The sequence below is a fragment of the Pleurodeles waltl genome, chromosome 1_2, assembly GCF_031143425.1.
Source record: "Pleurodeles waltl isolate 20211129_DDA chromosome 1_2, aPleWal1.hap1.20221129, whole genome shotgun sequence".
In the NCBI taxonomy this organism is placed as follows: Eukaryota; Metazoa; Chordata; class Amphibia; order Caudata; family Salamandridae; genus Pleurodeles; species Pleurodeles waltl.
The window spans coordinates 470,067,204-470,087,776 of NC_090437.1; the positions used below are offsets into that span (position 1 = coordinate 470,067,204).

Sequence of the window (20,573 nt, forward strand, 5' to 3'; positions counted from 1 at the left end):
TACTAGGGATTTATAAGTAAATTAAATATGCCAATTTAGGATAAGCCAATCTATGATTCAATAAATAAGGTCAAAAAAGGGGATGAATCCAGAGAGGCTCCTTAATTAGGGCATTGTCATGAGGGGCAGTGTGATGCTGGAGCCTTTGATTGTCAGCCTATGTATTATTCTCATTATTTTTGGTTGCATCCTAATTGTCCTTTCCTGGTCCAACCACTCAGGCTCGGAGTCTCCTGATCCCAGTTCTCCTCCCAGCCTCGTCTTGAACTGGTCATTGATTTGTCTCGGTCTTCCTCCTTCTAGTCTTTTTCCTATTCCTCATTAACAACACGTTTGAAGTTAAAATGTGTAGTTAAATTGACAAACAACATTTGTCCACCAACATTTCCTTAGAGATGAAAAGATGCGGATCCTGTGGAAGCTATCAGGTGCAAGAGATATGCAGTGGTGAAAATATGTAAATGCCTTTGACAGCCAACAGAGGCCCTCTCCAAGATAACTTAAAAACAAAATGCATCATGTGCCCAAGATGTGCTGTCACATGCCCAGAAAGGAAAAAACCTAGTAACACTCTCTGAGGAATACATAAGCCTTAAACTGTGACACGAACCATGTCTGCAGACACCAGTGGGAACATTCCAGTGTCAGTGACCAGTTGACACTGGGTACACAGCATGACCTTAACACATATATTTTATATTTGTACGGGGTACCGTTCAGGCACTGTGGGTATGTCCTGGCTATCACTGTGTCATTAACCTCTGTTATGTGGCGTCGGTGATAGCAGAGCTCTTATGTTACATCAAGTTAGAGGTGTGTTTTTTTAGAGTGCAAACATTCGACTCCCCAAAAAAAGTCCTGTTTGTTATTATTGGGAGGCAAATAAACTTAAATTCCTCTGGGTGTGAAGGGGGTGGCAGCAATGTCAAAAAACACATGTAGATACACGTGTCTATGTTCATTCTGTACATCAAATCAAGGGGGATACATAAAGCAAAACAACGTACTTGAAAGAGAGGAGGGAGACGGTGCCATATATGGACAGCACTTTTAGGTTTTGAAACTCGGTTCTTTGTTACTTTAAAAGGGTGAGTAGTACATGTGGCTCTCAGTAGCAAACGTCCCCTGAAATAGTGAGTAACAGCACTTTAATATTCCAGTTTACAGCAATGGGAGGAACAACATGTGAGTGCACGAATGTGATAAATTGAGGCAGTGACAAACAGGCAAGCACCCTGTGTGTGATAGTGGTAATGTATGAATAGCACAATGCAGGTCGTTCAGTGCCAACTGGCTTCTACGCCTCAGTGCCCTGCTGTTGTATATCTGAAACTGAGTGAGTTCTTGATGGATGAAATTAATAACTCGATTTTCCGCAAGAAGATGGCTCTAGAATCTGGAATTAACTTCTATGCAAAAAGAACCATGCATTTGCAATGCAATAGGTCTTGCATATTTCAAACAAGTTAATTGTCATCTTTTGACAACAGCGCCCACGAGCAAAAGCAAAAAACCATGAGTAAAAACTAGGAAAAGATGACAATAATATAAAGTTAGCTTTCCAAAATAAAACTTTGCAATTTTGTTTGTCCTGCTGGTCACATTTTTGCCAGTCACAAGCCTTTTGCGTTTGGGGCACAGGAAGTTAGTGCCCATCGTGATGAGGTACTATTTTGTTCTAAGTTGAAATCAATTAGTACTTTATCCCTGCTCCACACACAGGAACTGAAATGATGCCAGACATGCCTTGACAAATTAGGAGGCTGTAAAAAAAGAGTGCCACACAAACCAAAAAATGGTGAGTGACAGACGGGCTCCAAACCCGTTACTGAACACAATAGCGTCTCAAATGCGAGACACATGCTCATGCACTCGCAGGCTCAACCCTAAAAACTGAGGCAGAGAAATACAGAAAATTTGTTACCAAGGGAGAAAACAAACTCCTGTAAGAGTGAGATAAATGAGTAGGGAGTGGCTCCAGTGAATTGAAGAGGCCTGAAGTGGATTCTGGACTGTCCACCCTTGCTATTTGCGCTCTGACATTTTATAGCGTGAGTGTCTGAGTAGTGTTTTGAGCACCAGCACTTACCATTTTACCAATAAAGCACTGTCAGCAATACTTTCACAACTAAAGCTATTTTCTCTTTATGGAAGTTCTGCACCTAAGGGGCATTGTTACACAACATCTTAATAGCAGTATGAATCTGACATCCACAAATAAAATGTATTCTCTCAGTTAGAGCCTTTAATTGACATTTAGTTACTGAACAAGAAACTAAGAAACATAAATACGGATTCATCCAAGCCACATTTCCAGCTGGGATCTTCTTCTGTCATTTGTAATAAGGCACCTGACTCAAGTCTTGTTTATGGTTTTCAAGCAATTGGTCTGAGTCTTGGTGTAGTCGCAATTCTTTATATATAGCTGATCCCATGACCAGAAATCCATCTTCACAGACCCATATATAGAGGCAGCTATTCAGGGCCTCTGTGCTATTTCTTGCAAATTGTATTTGATTATTTGGAATTTTCCACGATCTTATTTGAGGAAGCCAAAATCTCTTCTCTCAGGGCTTATGGATAATTGTTTTAGCTGATTGCCTGTGTCCAAAAATATTTTTTACTGTTAAGAATTTGGTTGTAAATGTCGTAAAACAGTGGTGCGTACTGGCATTTCTTTTGTCTTCATTATGTACTTCTGTTCTTCAGGCATAGCTGCTGAAAAAAGGTGTTTCCCTCCAATACTTTTAGGTCTACCTCTGTCATTAATTATGTATGTATGTTAAATATGAATGTAAATGGCCTTGTGTTACTAAACCTTACTTTAATTGGTCTAATTAGTCTCTTTAGGCAACTATGTGCACTTTAATCTTATGCAGATAGTCACAAACTGCTCCATCCTCTTACCTCAGGTTAGGCCCCACATACATTTGGTAAATGCGTGTGTTAATTGCCATGGAACTGGTAATAAACTGCAGAATTACACCCAGTAAAATCTGGGTCTGCACAGTAATCCCCATTCTATGAGGATCAGGTTTTATTATCAGGAGCTCCATAAAGAAATTCTACCTGATAATTCTGGCTCAAATTTCCACATTGAATTCCTGTGTACTCAACATATTTCAATGCGCCTACTAAGGCCCCAGTTGTAAACACTACCTAGATTATTCTGACCCTCGATTCACTGCCTATGAGAATTAGAGCCATGCTCTGTTCTGGATGTTTGGCACCAAAATATTAATGGAAAAAATCTTTGTTGTCTCAAAGTCTAATCTCACCATCTTCGGAGGTGGACTACATTTCTAGCAGCCCCTCTAGCCTTCAGGTATAAGCTGTTTAGGAATCACAAAATACTCTAATTCTTGCCTGAGGTTATCATCTTCTTGGTTCTCTCCGAACTTCCTCCTGAGGATACATCGTTTGTCTCATGTTCATACCAAACATCAACATACTCATCTTATCCAGTGCTTAATTTGTAGAACAATAAGCACGAGTGCTTAAACGCTGAAACAGGCAGTAGCACTTGCATACTGAGAACCACCCTACATGGTCTTAAACCTCCCCAGGCCGCTTTAATCCACCTCCAGACACCCCCGCCCCCTTGTCTCACTGTAGCAGGTTCCTGCTTTCTCCCTATGTGAAGGAGTTTCAATCTGTTTTTTCCTCCTCCTTTCTGTCATGAAATGGTGGATGAGGAAAAATAAGAGACAGTTTCCCTAAATGAGCGCCAGTGGCCCCACCGGCATCCACCGACTCAAATTAAGTACTGGACGCAAACCCTTGTTAGTGCACCTTTGTCACAGCAGTTCCCCAACAGCAACCCCTTCACAGTCATGGGGAAACACACTGCTTGTTTGGGGTACAGGACCTCTTGGTCCCAGGCCACTCTCAACAGAGGACAGCGTGGATCATAGCACAAATGCTGCAGTCAGATGAAAGGAAGAAAATTGACAGTTGTGTCTTAAGCATATACCTTCACATCTGAAAATGGCAGAATATATTTGAGTCTTTGTGAAGTAAAATGGTGTAAGTTCAGTTTGGATCTCAGTATGTATTAGAGGGGTTATGGCGCCTGCCAAAACATTGTGCAGTGTGTGGAAGCTAGTGTGGAGAATGGCTTCCTAGTCTGAGAGCTATCCCTTTGGAGACACAAGGGACCTAGGCGCAGTTAAAGGGGTGAATTTAGGAATAAGACTTTCAGAAAGACCACCTTTTTACCCTGTACTGTACATCTGTGGCTGAAAGCCAGACACTAGCCGTGTGTCATTGAAGCACAGATGGGCTGAGCTGCTCCACAGTGAGATCCGGAGAAGGTGCCTGTCATGCACAGGCATGTAAATATGAAAACACCAAGCATCCACACAGGAAGGTGGAAGACTGTGCACCACACACCCAGGACATCTCGCCTCCACATCCCTGACCCACAGGAAGCTCATCAAGGCCCCATTAGCTCCTGTATACATAGGCTATCAGGATCTGACTTGCAGAGTCCCTACAGGTGCCCAGGCCTAATCCTGGGAGGTCGGCAGTGGGAGGAGAGCCTGCCTTGTGAAGGACAGAGCTCCTGTCATGGGTCCAGTGCTGGTAGGGAAGGTTCTAGGGGCCATATGTACGAACAGTTTTTCCCATAGACACAGAATGGGTAAAAACCTTTGCTACATCTGGCCCTTGGTCTTTTGGAGCCCCAGGCAAGATGGGAATCTATGAGGCCCCCTAATTTGCATTCAGTGTCACATGAAATGACATCACAGGTAATGACATCACAAGAAATATTACAGGAAGTGCCATCAACTGACTGTTGTTGGAGCGATTTTGCAAGAAGCAACTTTCCTGGTGTAGATCTCAGTCAAACAACAAAAACATAAATAATAGCACAAAGGAATGAATATATTTTAAGGTTCTTTCAAGTGGAATTACTTTATATTAGTCACACCGGATGGAAAGGCTCGGCCTAAGTCTCTCCAAAACGTACACCATTAATCAAATTTTAACTAATTGGTTTCAGATTAATGCATCATATATGTGTGTATGGCGTATTTATATAGTGCAAACCTAGCCAAAAGGTTGGAGAGTGCTGTACAGTGTGAAAGCCAAAGAGAAAGTCAACATGTGATAAGAGGAGTAAATGATGGACTGTTTCTACATCATGATATAGTGTTTTTAAAGAGTTGAGTATTCAGCTGTTGCTTAAACTGCTGCTGGTTTGGGCGGTCGGATGGAAATGGGGATATTGTTCAAATATTTGGTGCATGGATGGAAAAGCCCTTTTTCTATTTAACACTTTCTCCATCTAAAGGTGTCCTTGCTGCGAGTGTGCAGCGAGCCACTGCGATCATAAGCTTGTTGTGAAAGTAGGCAGGGTTGTCAGTTATATGTAGTTTGTATAATGTGAATCTACCCAAAAGGCAGCAGAGTGCTGTACAGGGTAACAAAAAAGCATAAAATCAAAGAGTAATAGGGAGAGTAGCTGGTTTGCCAACTGTTAATGCATTGTGGTGGCCTTGTAGATGACACAGCTGTTTCTGAAGGTGGTACAGGCTGGCAGGCGGAGCCTGTGAAGCTCCCATCAGGGTGGAACTATGTTGTCATATTTCTTCTGCCACTAGTTGGTGTGCTGCAGCGTGTAGAATGCCCTTAAAAGGGCACACTCTGGATTAATATTCCAAGATGGTTTTCAAGATACCTGGTGCAACATAAATATGTGGCACAGAAGATTTTTGAGCAAGAAAATATGAATACAAATAAAACATTTGAAATAGCTTGCCTTCTAATAAATACATCACCCAAGTCACTGTAATATACTAGTAAGTACCATAGGAAAATCATAGGTTGGCTAAAAAGAGTTGGTTTTGTGCCCTGAGACATGGCTACAAGGCACCTAGCAATGCCTCTGATGCTTTCAAATGTTCTGATACTAATTATTAATGTACACTTACATGGAGCAGACTGCATTTCTTTTTGTAAATTAGAATGATGTAAATTCAAATAACAGTTTTGAGATCCATCTCCTTTCACTACCACATGATGATTTCTCACAAGTTTGCATACCACTTGCAAAGATCATGTCCCAAATGCAATTAAATGATGCTTCAGGCCTTATTCACCAACCAATCCATTTCCTTGGGCCTCACCGTGCTTGACTATGGCCTCAAGGCCCAGGTTAGGGGGATGGGCATTTAGGGTTGTGTCTGGCCAGTATTTTAACATCACACCTGTATTTTATCATCATGGCTATCACTGTCATGGCTAACACAGAGCAAAAGAGCAATTATTTCAATTTAACTTTTTGGGATATAACTATGTAGTACAAACAATCCTTGCCTCATCGACAAAGTAAGAATTTTCACTTTGGAAGGGTGCCGACTATAAAGGCAAATGGTGTGCAGCAGAGTTCTTCAAATCGGGGGTAGAACCCTTTGGAAAGCCTTAATTGATTTAGGGGACACCGGACTCTGGCCAGGAGAAGCATTTATTATGCTCAAAGGACCAGAGACAAACATCATGCTTAAACCAGTGCTGTGTTTCAGTGAAGGAAAACAGATTGACAGTGAACCGCTCTATAATGGGCCATCAGTGATGTGCACAAGTGGAACAGGGATCTGGGGACTTAACACCAGTTTGCGGACAGGAAAGTACCTGGAAAGAATTATTTCTTGAACTTGGGAAGAAATCAAAGGACCCCCTTCTCTGAGCCTTGAGGTGCTTAACCAAGATTGTGAGGTCCAAGGGAGAAGGGCCCCCAGTGGACCGCACCCATGGTCCAGCACTGCCAGGCTAGGGTATGGCCCTCTTGAGTCATGCAGTGCTTGACTATGTCTGTGAGGCCCACAGAAGGGAGGGCCTTTCCCTGAGATGTTCTCACTATGCTCCAGCACTGCAAAGCACAGGGGGAGGGCCCTTTCTCCCTTGGACCTTGCAGCATTTGGCCATGGCTGGGAACTCTTGATGGCATGTATCAATCCCTAACTTCTAAAAGTGAAGAATAGGTTCCGCCCAACCAATTCATAGGCATCCTCGCGAGGCAGAAGTCAACTTTCCATAATTACTTTGCAGGACACTTAGTGATTTTTGATAACCTATATAATATTCTTAATGAAACTACAAGCACACTGAGTACATTTTGGGGTTTTCATCCCATTACACCCTGTCCTAAATCAGGCCTGTATTCTCTTTAACATATAAAGCATACTGGGAATGTTATGTGTCTTGAAACGAGCAATCTTGGTTCTCCTACTTGACCAAATTGTTTGATCTTTGGCAAATCATGTTCTTCCTGTATCCTTAACTCCTTATCTGCCATTATCTCATGGGCTGACTGGCCATTAACGTAAAGTAAAGATTTTAGGGTGAGTGCTGCCTGTTCCGGAATGTTTCATTCTCACTGTTTGCATTCCTCCTTGTTAGCAACTCTAAAGGTAAACATTTTAATAAAGTGACCCGTGCAGCTCACTTTCTTTGGTGCAAGTCCTCCATACCAGTTAACATGTTGGCAAATGCTGACTTCCTGCACCTCTGTACAGGAGAGTCCCTGTTAAGACATGCCATGACCCTCAGAGCCCTCTTCCCTGGGTCTTGTAACAATGGTCTGGTGCTGTAAGCCCAGTTGATGGGGGTTCCCCTCCACTGGACATCCCCCATATGATCCAGAGCTGCGAGGGGCAGGGGAGTGAGTAGGAGCTTTCCCCTGGGCCTCACATCTATGGTCGTGTGCTGCGAGGCCCAGTGGTCGTAAGCCAGATCCACTGTGTCCCCAACCATGGTTTAGCACTTCTAGTCCCAGGGAAGGGTGGTCCCAACCCCCTGGGCCTCACTGCTATTGTCTAGTGTGGTAAGCCTCATGAGTGTAGGCCCCAATGATGGGGGGTCCTCACATCCATGATCTAGTGCTTCAAGGTTCAGAAGAGAAGAGTCCCCATCCCTGGGCCATGCAGATATGACCCATCACTGTGAGACCCAAAACAGGGCTCCCCTGCCCCCGGGACTTCCGTCATGGTATAGCACTGCCAGGCAATTAGGCTGCCATCGTGTTTTTCTAATAATTTGGGATTTTCTGCATCTGCCGCATAATCCATCATCTGCTACATAATCTACAGATTTCAACAAAAAAGAATGTTTCTAGCTCAAATGTTTCAAAAGTTACTAATAATGCAGCAGCACATGTTGTCATACAGTGGAATGCCCTTTTGAAAGATTGACTGGTCACTTATTGGTTGCTTATTGCTCAGTTTGGTTGTTAAACTGATACTGAGGGGCAACATATGCACAGTCAGTGTTAACAAGTGTACAAATCAGAAAATAATTAATTAATACACAGACTGGCTAACAGACTGCGTTGCCACCCCAATTGACACCATCAGTACAGCACCTGTCTAACGAAGTCCGGCTCACACCCCTGCACCAGTATTCCCAGAGGCCCCTACAAAATTAAGCCCTCAAGGAAGTGCAGCTTGGACTCACATATCGACCCACCAGTTTTGGCCCCTGCATGCAAGTACTACACCTGTCACGTGGGCTACCAGCCACTCCTCCTAGACCTCGCCTCACGCACCCACACTCTTCAAAATTGCCACCATACCTGCCATCAAGCCATTCATCATAGAAGGCGCACCTTCCACCCAGGCTTCCAGGTGGAAAGAAGATCTTCTCTTCTTTGAAGCAACCAAAGTAGACAACGCCCAGAAAAGAGCAATGCTACTCCATCTTGGTGGGAAAGACATTCACAGAATTTCGAAAACCATCAAAGAAGCCGCCCCGAAGACCCACCTCCCGCTAATAAATGCACTAAATGCCCACTTTGGGCAGATGCTCAACACAGACTACGGATGTTTTATTTTTTGCCAGGCCCGTCAATTAGCGGATGAATCAACAGACTAATTCGACATGCGTCTGAAGGAATTAGCCAGCACCTGCCAATTCACGAATGAAAGAAAGGAAATCAGAGGGCAAATAATAGAAGGATGCGTGTCCATAAACCTAAGAGAACTAATTCTTGAGGAGTCAGGACGATCGCTAGCAGACATACTCACGTTGGAGAGAACAAAAGAACTCTCCAAGGATAGAGCATTGCATATGGAAGCAGCGCTAACAAGCCGAAACCCAAACAGCGCTATGCACCAAATAAGGCATGCGGCTAGTGCGGAGGACCCTCTCACCGCCCCTCAGACTGCCTGGCCAGAGGGAAGACATGCGCAGGATGCATGAAACTCAATCACTTCCTGAAGGTGTGCAGGTCAATGAAAGGAAGGACCTCGAACCCTACGACCAACGCCATCTTTTATCCGCAAAGTTAAACTAGTGACATGGACGATGATGAAAATGAGGAACATTTCATTCCATTTTCACGATAGGCTCAGCATCTGGCACGACATGACAAATACCCAGATGCAGCATACAAGTTGGAGGACACACAACCCCAGTGATGGTGGACATGGGCGCCTCGATTAATATCATGTCATCCGACACATATGAGGAGATGAATCCACCCCCAAGTCTGACCCCAACAACCGCCAGAGTATTTGCTTACGGACACTCCTTCCCACTTGTCATGAGGCGAATATTCAAAATGACTTTGGCCCATGGACCCCACTCAATCGAACAAGTGTGCGTAGCAAAAGACGGCCACGGCATGCTGCTAGGATGTGGCGCTGCCGAAGCTGTAGGCATAGTGTCTTTTACTTTCGGAGTGTATGAAGAGTCCATTGGTGACATGCTGAAAGACTTCCACGGCATCTTCGAGGGCATTGGCTGTTTAAAGAGCAAGGAGATCAAGCTCCACATAGACAAAACCATCCAACCAGTAGCCCTTTTCCATTGTCGCATTGCTTTTCACCTATGACCATTAGTTGAAAAAGAACTAGATAACCTTGAGGTAGCCGGCATAATTGAGAGTCACTGGTCCAACGCCATGGGTATCCCTGATCGTAGTGGCCAGGAAACTCAAGCAGCCCTGGGACGTGAGGATCTGCGTCAACATGAGGCTACCCAGTGTAGCCATCAAGAGAGAACAACACCTCACCCCGACCATAGATGATCTGATTGGCGAAATCAGTGGAGCCTGCTGGTTCTCAAAGCTAGACTTGAGATCTGGATACCACCAACTAATTCTCGCCGAGGAATCCCGCTACCTAACAACGTTTTCAACACATGTGGGGCTCCGTCGCTATCGCCGGCTCAATTTTGGAATCTCTAGCACTGCTGAGGTATTCCAAAACACCATCTACAAACTGCTGGCTGACCTCCCTAGAGTTCTCAATGTCAGCGACGACATCTTCTTGCACGCTCGCACCCTGCCCGTACACCAGAATCGCCTAAAGAAGGTGCCCCAGAGAATCCAGGACTCAGGTTTGACACTCCATCGCAAATATAAAGCTGCAATTTTTTGGCTATGTTTTCTCATCCAAAGGTGTTGCTCCAGATCTGGCCAAGGTCTAAGACATCAAAGATGCACCTCCCCCGACAACAGTAACAGAAATTTGCAGTTTCCTAGGCATGGTAAACTACTATGGCTGTTTCATAAAAGGACTCACCCTCCTAACACAACCGCTACGAGACCTCACCAAATCAGCAACACCATGGGAGTGGGGACCTGTCCAAGATGCGGCGTTTCAAAACACCAAGGACGCACTGTCTGCAGACATCATATTAAGGTACTTCAACCCGTCCAAAGACACCTCCATAGCTGTAGATGCGGGCCCAAAGGGACTAGGATCGGTACTGCTACAAAAGGAAAATCAAGAGGACTGGTCTCCAGTGACCTACGCCAGTTAGTCCTTCACCCCGACTGAGCAGAGGTACTCGCAAATAGAAAAGGAAGCCATTGCAATACACTGGGGGATGTAGGCACTTCCACATGTATGTGTATGGACATCCATTTACAGTTCTGACAGATCATAAACCTTTGCTTCCCCTTTTTAATGGGACAGCCTCTAACCCACCTCCTCGAATTAAGAAGTGGTTGCTCCAACTCCAGAAGTACAACTGTCGAATAGAATATCTGCCAGGATCCAACAATCCAGCAGACTACCTCGCGTGCCACCCCGATCAGCCATTGAAGAAGAAGAGAGAGAGGCGCAGGAAGCAGACGAGTACGTTAGGCACGTGGCTGAACGATCTCGCCCTCGACCTATATCGAATGAAGAGCTCTGTCAAGCTACAGAACAAGACGAGTGTCTCCAGAAAGCGCTTGCAGCAGCCCGGAGTGGACAGTGGCATGTTCTAAAACGACAGTGGCCCCAACTCACAATGCAATCCAGGCGCATCATGGAGAGCCTACATCATGTTCAAGAAGAACTTACTGCGGGCCTGGATGGATGCCTACTCCATGGACACCGTCTTGTTGTCCCTTCCAGCCTAGTAGATCAGGCTGTTCAGTTAGCCCATGCAGATCACTAAGGCATGGTGAAGACAAAAAACATACTGAGGGCTAAGGTGTGGTTTCCCATGATGGAGGAGAAGGTGGAAACCATGATCCGGCCATGTGAGTGGTGTCAAGCAGCAGGGAGTCCAAATCCTCCAGCCCCCATCACCACCGAACGAGGACCAAGTCGACCGTGGGAGGTAGTGAGTATTGATTTTGGCAGATGGCTGGCAAATGCTAGTCTCAATAGATGACTGCTCGAAATATCCTGAGGTGGAGATCCTCCAGTCCTTGACAGCCACCGATGTACTCCTCAAAATAGAAAAGATTCTAGCCACCCATGGCCTCATTAAGGAAATGCGAACAGACAATGGGCCACCGTTCCAAGGTCGAGAGGTGGCATCATACCTAACATCCATGGGAATCGTCCACAAGAAGATAACACCTTGCTGGCCACAAGCCAACGGGGGAAGTGGAAAGGTTCATGAGAACCCTCAACAAGGTTGTCAGGATTACCAGTGCGTCTCATCAATCACCTGGAATGGCTATCTAGTCGTTCCTACGAAACTATTGTCTGACACCCCATGCCACGTCAAAATGCGCTCCCGCTCATTTGTCTATGGGGCGAGTAGTGCAAGACTCTATTCCATACCACCCAGACTGGGCACTCAAGTGCACCAATGATGAGTAGACCTATGAAAGGTGAAAGACCACAAATGATCGAGCGAGCCGTCACAGGGGTGCCAAAGTATTAGATTTCTGAGTAGGGGACAAGGTGCTCGTGAAGGACAGGAACCCGGGCAGCAAGTTCAGGCTGCCATTGGACCCTCATCCTTGGACGATTGTGAGACATCAAGGCACCCTAGTGGTTGCTCACAGAGGATCGGAGGAACTCACCCGGAATGTGTCAGTGTTCAAACGATTTCATTCCACAGCTCCATCGTCTGGGCCAATGCACACGATCGTCTTGCTAGAGGAAAGAATCCCTTATCTCTCCACTGATGACAGTGTCCACGACATTACTGAGGGTGTCAGGGGCCAAGTACTTACTCCTCCTTTGCCCCACCAGGACTCGTACTGCCGGACCCCTGAGCTCGTGTCATCAGAGCCCAGAATCCCAGATCACTCCGTTTGCACGAGATATGGTCTAAGGCGCAGCCCCCTGCCATCTGTCATGCTCCAAAACTACATAGCTTGATCCGTGGCAGGTCAACATTGAACGTGGACCTGAACCTGAATGTGACTGAACTGAATATCTGGTATGTTTTTTATTGGACTGAAACGCAAATAATGTAGCGCATCGTTTACATTCCGATGTTAAAATAATTTTCAAGCTCGAAAGAACAACTGTTCAATGTGAACGGACCCCTTGGTTTGAGAAAAAGTAATTCTCATTTTAACTCCATTCATCGCTGCGAGCCCTGGAGCCTGGAGGTTCTCCAAGCAGCTTGCCTGATGTGTGTCAGAGTATTCATTTGTTGCTGCAGTGTGTTGGCGGGGAAACAGTTCAGATGGAAACTGACACCTGACAGTGCAGGCCTTTGAGATAAATGGACAAATTTGAAATATCTGTGAGTGTTCACGCATAAGGCTTGTCTGATTCAGCTGCGTGATTTGCATCTACGGTTACTACCATGGACGTCAATTCACGGAAATGCCAGGGGTAGCGGAAGTTACATCACACGCCCTTTGTCCTCCACTATTACTCAAACACACAAATTGTGTTTATGTGAGAAAGGGTGTATGTTAGGGTCACTCACCTGCAGGCACACACAACATACATGTAAAAGCATTTTTACTTACCTGCCATACAGCTGGACATATTCCAGCTAATTGTGCTCCCTTTTTATCACACTAATAGTAAGTAATATATTATTAATCACAAATAATGTGATCATAAATTGACAGAAAACAATGAGTGGATGCCCACCTGACTTTCATAAGGGCGAGCTGCACTGTGTTCCTGGCAATGAAATTGCCACCTCTGAGGCCAGGGGTTGCAAAGACAGTGCTACGGTAGCAAAGAGAAAGTCAGGGGTCATAGCTGCGAAACCCCCCGGAGACCCTTAAATGACGTTCATGGTTACTACAAGAACAGAGATGCTAGAGCTTGGGGATCCTACACTGACCAATTTCCAATAGCAACACAATCAAAGCTAACCTGCAGGAACTTCTGCTCACACGTGTGTCACTGGGTTCTGCCTAAAGCTTGTGTGCGAAAAGGCCTCTTTTTGACATGGTTAGCCCCCACTTTTTGCCTGATGTATGACGTAGCCTAGAAATGGTAATGCCAAGGCCCCTTTCTAACCAGGTTTCCTGTGCCGGAGCTCTTTCCCTAAAACTGTTGTGATGCATTGGCACAATGGAATACACCTTTAGCTACCTCTTTAAGTCCCTAGTAAAAGGTACATGGGTACCCAGGGGATGGGGTATTAAGGGTAGGGCAGTGAGGGCAGCAGCATTGATTGTGCCACCCTCTAGGGCCATGCATCCAGATGCACTCAGCAATGCCATCGCAGGCTGGGTGTCCTGGTGCAAACCTAAAACACAAACTCGACATGGCACACTGGGTGTGTGTCCTGTCCACCATACACTATGGATAAGACACCCCTCTGGTGGGTCCTCCAGCCCTAAGGCAGGGTGCACCATAGTATATGTGAGAGCATAGCTGCATGACAAAATGCCCTCACTGTGTCCTTCCCAAACCTAGGACATAGTAAGTGAACAGAGCAGCAATTTTAATACATGTGCTGGACACTGGTCAATACGAGTTTCCCAGCTTCATGATGGCCACTCTGAACCCTGGGTTGTTTAGTATCAAACAACTCAGGATGATAAATCCAAACTGGTACTAGTATTGGATTTATCTCTATATGTACCCAGGGGTCACCTTAGAGGTGCCCCCTGCAGAAGCGAACTCTCCTGGCATGGTTGGTGGCTTGTCCTATCCAGCCTGCCACTTCCAGACACCCAATCTACAGACCTTGGGGAGAGATCCATCGCTCTGGTTTCTAGAACAATGCCCTTCCTGGGTGGAGGTGCTAACACCCCCTCCCTCAGGAGTGTGAACTGCACTGGTGGTAAGCTTCAAAGGGCTTTCCGTCTTTGAAACTCGACCCCCAGGGCTGCTGCTAGCTGCAGATGGTCAACCTGTTTGCAAACCAATACTTTTCACAGGAGCAAAGGCGGGAAACTACACAAAGGGTAGGAGGAGTGGCCCCACCTGGCTTGCATCACCTCTAAGGTGTTGCCTGTGAGGTGGACACTCCGTTTCATTTTCCTCCATCTTAGATGGAACGAAAATAGCCAATCAGGGACAGGGAAATTACCCTTACCACAGGAAGTGAACACTATACTGGGTGTAGCCACGCAAAGTATGTGTCCTATTGTACACTACCAGGTTTCCGTTAAAACGGCCACTAAATTCAGCACTTAATGGGCATCCCTAGACCACGTGATCAGATTCAATGGACAAAAAGACCAGCACCCAGAAGAAGCAAGGCACAAGAACTGTGGACCTGCTTCACAAAGAAAAGGCACCAAATCGCGCCTGCAGCACCCAGGACCTGACAATTGCCACTGAGGAACTGATGGACAACTGAAAAAACTCTAAAGAACCCCAGAGGACCTCCAGGCTTCCCGAAGCACTCCCTCCAGAGTGGAGGTACCACTCTGCAAAAAGAAGAAACCAGCAAACCAGTGAGGGTCACTTTACGGACCAGCTGTTAACTCCGAACCGGAAGTCACAGCTGGACTCGATGACACACAGATGACCCGAGAACAAACCCTGCAAATGTGCCAAGTTCGGTGGCACTGTGCCTTCCAGTGGTCAAACTGTACCAATACCATGGGTATTGTTCAGTTAACGTCAGACACCAAGAAAACCAGACCGCCCAGGGCTGAAAAAGGACTAGGAGGAATCCCCAGTCAAGGGACTTCAGGAACAACTTGGACCTCCTGCCAGAGTGCCCTCGTTTTCCTGCAAACAATCCTTGAACTGACTTAACTCCAGCTCCAAAGGGCATCTTTGTGCACAGCTCCTGGCTCACCGATTCTCTCTGCACCTGGCCGCCCTGTGCCCCACAACAAAGAACCTGCTGTGCCCTAGTCCCTCACCCCTTGCGACTTCAACACTCCAGGGGGACCCCAAGGAACCACCTATAAACTTACATGTGCAGTGCTTTTCTAAGTGGTCCCTCACAGTGGCCAGCTCCAGAGACTTTTCCCAGCTGCTCCCAGTGGGACCCACCAGAGCTCCTCCAGCTGGCACAGTGTGCCCACCGACGACCTCGACCAATCTGCAAAAGAAGAACTTGGTAAACCAACTGTACAATTTTATATGTATTTTTAAAGGTGACTTTCCTTTGATTCCTATGGTGTATAATTACGCACAAAAAAGCTATTTTTCCTAAACTTGAAAAATTAATATCTCAAAAAGTGCTTAACCAATTTTGGTAATCTTGGTCTTAAAAATTACATAAAAATCAGATGTATTTTTATAAATTGGTCTTGAGTTATTCCTTCGAGTGTGTGAGTTGCATGATTGATACTGTGAATACAACAAATGCTTTGCACTTCTCCAAGAGTGGCCTACCTGCTCTACCAAGCTATCTTGAAAATTAGAGCATTAGGTGACTTATTTTTTACCCCTGTAAACCAACATGTGGTTGCCTGGAACCCCTACACAAAGTGCTTAGCTTTGCACACTACATAGTGGACCAGCCTCCTACAGCTTGTACTGCAGCTGCAGACAACAAGTGTTGGCTCTATCAATAGGTCTCACTTTTCAGTGGTGTAACCTGCCCTTTTTCATTTGCAGATTCTGCAGAAAGAAAAACATGCCAGTTTGCATATGTGAAACAGCACTGGCACTTTCAATTTACGCTGGGAACCCACAAGTTAGGGGTCAAGGTGTGGCAGAGGAAAGTGAATGAAGTCAGGAGGAGCTGAGCTTGAAAAGAAGTCAACAGTTAATTTATACTTCTATTTGCTGCAAAGAAATTGGCAATGAAGACACATGACAGTAAATCTGTTCTAGATTAATAGCGATGAAAGTACTATCTACTACTCTCACTTGTGACCTGACCTTCTGTGATACTGGCAGTAGTAGACCGCTGGCAAATTATGGCCTCACCGCATGTGCCATGCAACACGCATGCACCATGTGTAACTGTGCAAATGTAATAATGTGATGTTGGCTGATCACTGTCGCGCTCTAACCGTACAGGTCAAGCAGGCGTTCTGCTAAATTTCAGCTTGGCCTGCCAGACTTGCTACCCAGTTGCTCCCAGGCTGTCATGCTGCCACTGCAAGACTCACGCAGCACAGCACTTATGGTGCCGGTATGACAGGTGCGTGCTGGCAGTTTTTATTATATAGTGCTGTGCACACCGTGAAGGAGGCGTGATCTGACATGGACTGCACTTGGTTTTGGGAAGCCACCGGCCCAGGTCACAATCACCAGCATGCAATTGATAAGTTAATATGAATACTTTATAGGCCGCTTCTGCTGGATTTTCAGTTCAGTGCGTCCGAGCTGTTAACAGTAAACAGCTACACACTTTTTAATTAGTCAAATGTCGCATTGTTTGTTTCTAGACCTGAACTTTCCAGGAGGACCCAGCCTGCCTCGCCCCCAGTCCGCCCTCAACCACAATAATTAACTAATGCAAATGACATGTTGTATGAAAGGCAGGCAGGCACTGCTAACATCACTGACGTGATGTAGTCATCATGCCTCGAGCTGGGTGGGCCATCCTCTGAAGACATACCAGACAGACATGCATTCCAACCGAAGGAGAACAGGACCAGTAGGTACATTTATTTTTAATAATAACTGGGCCCCTCGCACAGGGGAGAAACATTCAGTGGCCCTGGCCATGTTAAGTATGTGCCAGTGCCAAGCACCGGAAACCACGAGCACAAATTAAGCTCTGATCTTATTCGTCCTCAGCGATGATGATCTAAGGAAAAGTAAGAGGGTAACTGATCGATATCTCCTTCATTGAGGTTGCAATATTAGACACCGTCATTTCTGTCTTCTTCATCCCTGGTGTTGGAGGACAGTTTCAGAGGACACTACTCTTCATACTGCTCCTTAGTATTATTGATTAAGGGGTGCAATATGACCTTCTGGCCTTTCCTCATTATAGATGGGGAAGTCAAATGGCCCCCCTATTCCACTCTCTTGTGCTGGTTGTGTGGGCAGGTGGTAAGTTCCTGCTACGTGGCTTCTGGTTTTCTTCTTTCTGATAGTTGAGGGGATGAGTTAAATGCTTGCTCAGCATGTCCCTCTCCAGAGTGACAAATGCATTCTTCTTTACAACCTTCTGAATCACCTTCTGGAATATGCACCAGTGACAACAGATTAAAGTTTGGTTACAAGTCTTCATGATCACTAATCATAACAGGCTGCAGCTAATCCAATTACCCTACACATGTAAGGAGAGTTGTATGAAAGTGACCAATGCTCTTACTTGTTATTCATTGGCAATTTGTGAAATGTTGCATTATAGATCAAAGAGCCACTATACAATGCACAGCAAAACAGCCAGGAAAGGAAGGGCTTTTGTGGGTGGTGGTAGGGTCTGGTAGCAGTGAAGAGGTAGCTGATGGAAGAAATGGTGGTTGGGAGCATTTATAAATATATCCTTCCTTTTCAGCAAATACAGCTGTTTACACATAGCACAGATGTTCATTAGTTGTGTGCTCATTACTGATGTTGTCCTTTTTCTTGTCATTACAGCATCTTTTGCAGTCACAGCAAGTCCAAGTTTTGAAACTCAAGGCCTACCATCTACTTCTTCTTACTCACCGACTTACTCCATGATAGTAATCATCTCAGTTCTCTCTGGATTTGCTGCCATAGTGTTTCTAATAATTACTACTCTTGTTTGCTACCGGAAGCAGAAACACTGGAAAAATAAAAAGAGGTAACACATAGTTATTGATGAATTAGTGTCTGCATTTATTTGGATCTTCTATACACCACCTACATTTCTTCTTATGTCCACTTTGGACTGCAAGTATCAGAATTACATAAGGGCTGACATAAGTTGCCAATTAATGCAATTCTGTAAATCATGCTTTCCTACCTCAGAAATCTAGATTGGATACAGCGTGTGGTTCTGCTTGTGGGGAGTGGGGCTTAATCCCTTGAAAGCAGGGGAGGGCGGGTGGCCAAAGTGTTTGGTGGACATACTATAATGTCTTTCTTGAAGAAGGCTGTCTTTAAGGGCTTCTTGAAACAGTGTAGGGAAATAAGGACCCTGGCTTTACTTTACATTCATGCTTCTTCATTGTGAAGGTAGTGGGTTTAATCAGGTTAGAACAACAAGATCTGTATGCAGCAAGAGTCTGTTTTCAGAGGTGATACAGCAATTTTCTTCCAAGAGTCTTAGAAAATGACACTTGCTCCCAGCAGTGTAAAGGATTATATGTACAATGGTATGGATAATCAGTAAGGTCCAACAAGTCGTTATCCAACATCATTGTTTTCTTAATCTCACCTTTATTGCTTTGGCATAGGCTATGATGCTGCATCATAATAGGAACTGTATAAGAGCCACTGCCAGTTCCGCTGAGTACCTTGGTTTCAGCAGCGAGTGTGTATCAGTTATACAAGTTGAAAGGGCTGTTTAGAAGCTGCCTTTTCTAAGTAATATATGCATCTTTGATCCACTGATGTGCCCAAGTCTATTGTTTAGTTAAGGTAAGATGGGTCTAAGTTACATAAGAATCATTTTTGTGCTCTGGGCTGTTCTGTGGCTTTTCATAGGTTTGGGTGTTGTTAATATATATTTGAATTGTTGATGGTGTTGCACAGTTTCCTTGCTACTGGACTCCTTTAGACACTGACGTGCAGGGGAAACAGCGAAAAGCCTCTTGGGACTATATCAGTTTTGGAGAAGTGGATGTGAAAACAAAATGTTGTCTTTGGTTAGTGATAAACAATTGCATCATTTGGAATGCTGTTCTTTTCATTATTGTTATTTTTCCATGTGGCTCAAAAGTGTATTATAGTCCATTGTCATAATCTGTTGGCAGATTCAAAATGTTCAGGCTAGCCAGCTGTCACATGTCAGGGAGCATAAAAATGTATTTTTTGATGTAGGCCAGAAAGCTTAGTGATGATTATGAAAGACTGAGTGAGCTTCTAAAATGTCTTTTGGTTGCTGAGTGGCCACTACATTCATTCATGATCTTATTGTAGGAAGGATGGTTGTAGACTAATGGTTCTTTGGAAAATGTGTTTTGCTTCTTAAGCAGGTGAATAATTGTTTTGTGTTCTAATACTCTAACAACTGTGGATAGTTGGCCTATGGCCTCTTGAAGGTGGGCAGGCTGACCACCAGCTTTAACTAGAGCATACTTCCTGCACCATAGCCATGTTGTCGAGACAGAAACATTTGTGCTTTGGGAGATGGTGGCAGGGGCTGGCTGAAGGTCATGGGCAAATTCCAACTTACATGCTCGAGACAAGGCTAAAGGCCAGTTAAATCTGAGCATACAGGATTGAATACAGTAGTTAACAAGTAGCTAACCAATATCATATCATGTACTCAAAGCCTGTGTGTGGTCAAAAGCCATTCCTAATTGAGTCCTGGGGCAGCAGGTTTTGTTGAAGGCCACCCCTTGCACCTTTAGCCCACTGTAGCTTTTGAAAAGCGATGCCCTGCAGAATCTGGGGGGAATAGACACCGGGTGGTAGGCCTGTCCTTTGGCTGTGCCTGTTATACTTGAGCAAGTTCCTAGAACTTTCTTCTAGTACTGCCCACTCTGCCTATCATAACACAACCACAATACTTCACTGGCAAACCTATGTTAGTGGAAGTTACCCTTCTTTGTTAACATCAATAAGTAACCAACAATAAGAAAAGCATAAAATCCCCTTGACAAACATAAGCTTAAGGAGTGTTATGGTTGTGATACAAAACCTAAAACTAAAATAAAATTCCCTAGTTTTGGTGTGCAATATAACCCTTTCTGATTATTCTTAAGGTGAGGAGTCTGCTGTTATAAGTATTATTCTCAGGTGCCAGACTGGATTCAAATTTAAACAACATTGTCCCAGCACATCACTAGGTGGTGCCATGAAGCTCCACTGTGACTTCAGTCTGCCTTGGAAGTGACTATGAAGCTGCAGATAATCACAACCCCTGTCGACCCAGATCACTTCCTTTTGTTCCATGCCTTCATACAAGGATCAAGAGGCTGA

At 45.0% G+C, this 20,573-nt stretch overlaps 1 protein-coding gene across 1 annotated transcript in view; it reads left to right on the forward strand.

The window, feature by feature from the left end:
• The window catches only part of MUSK (muscle associated receptor tyrosine kinase), a 595,710-nt gene that overhangs the window by 501,041 nt on the left and 74,096 nt on the right, over positions 1 to 20,573 (forward strand). The window contains exon 14 of the mRNA XM_069240929.1: positions 18,102 to 18,288. Within this exon, the coding sequence (XP_069097030.1) occupies positions 18,102 to 18,288 (187 nt within the window). The remainder of the gene's footprint in view (positions 1 to 18,101; positions 18,289 to 20,573) is intronic.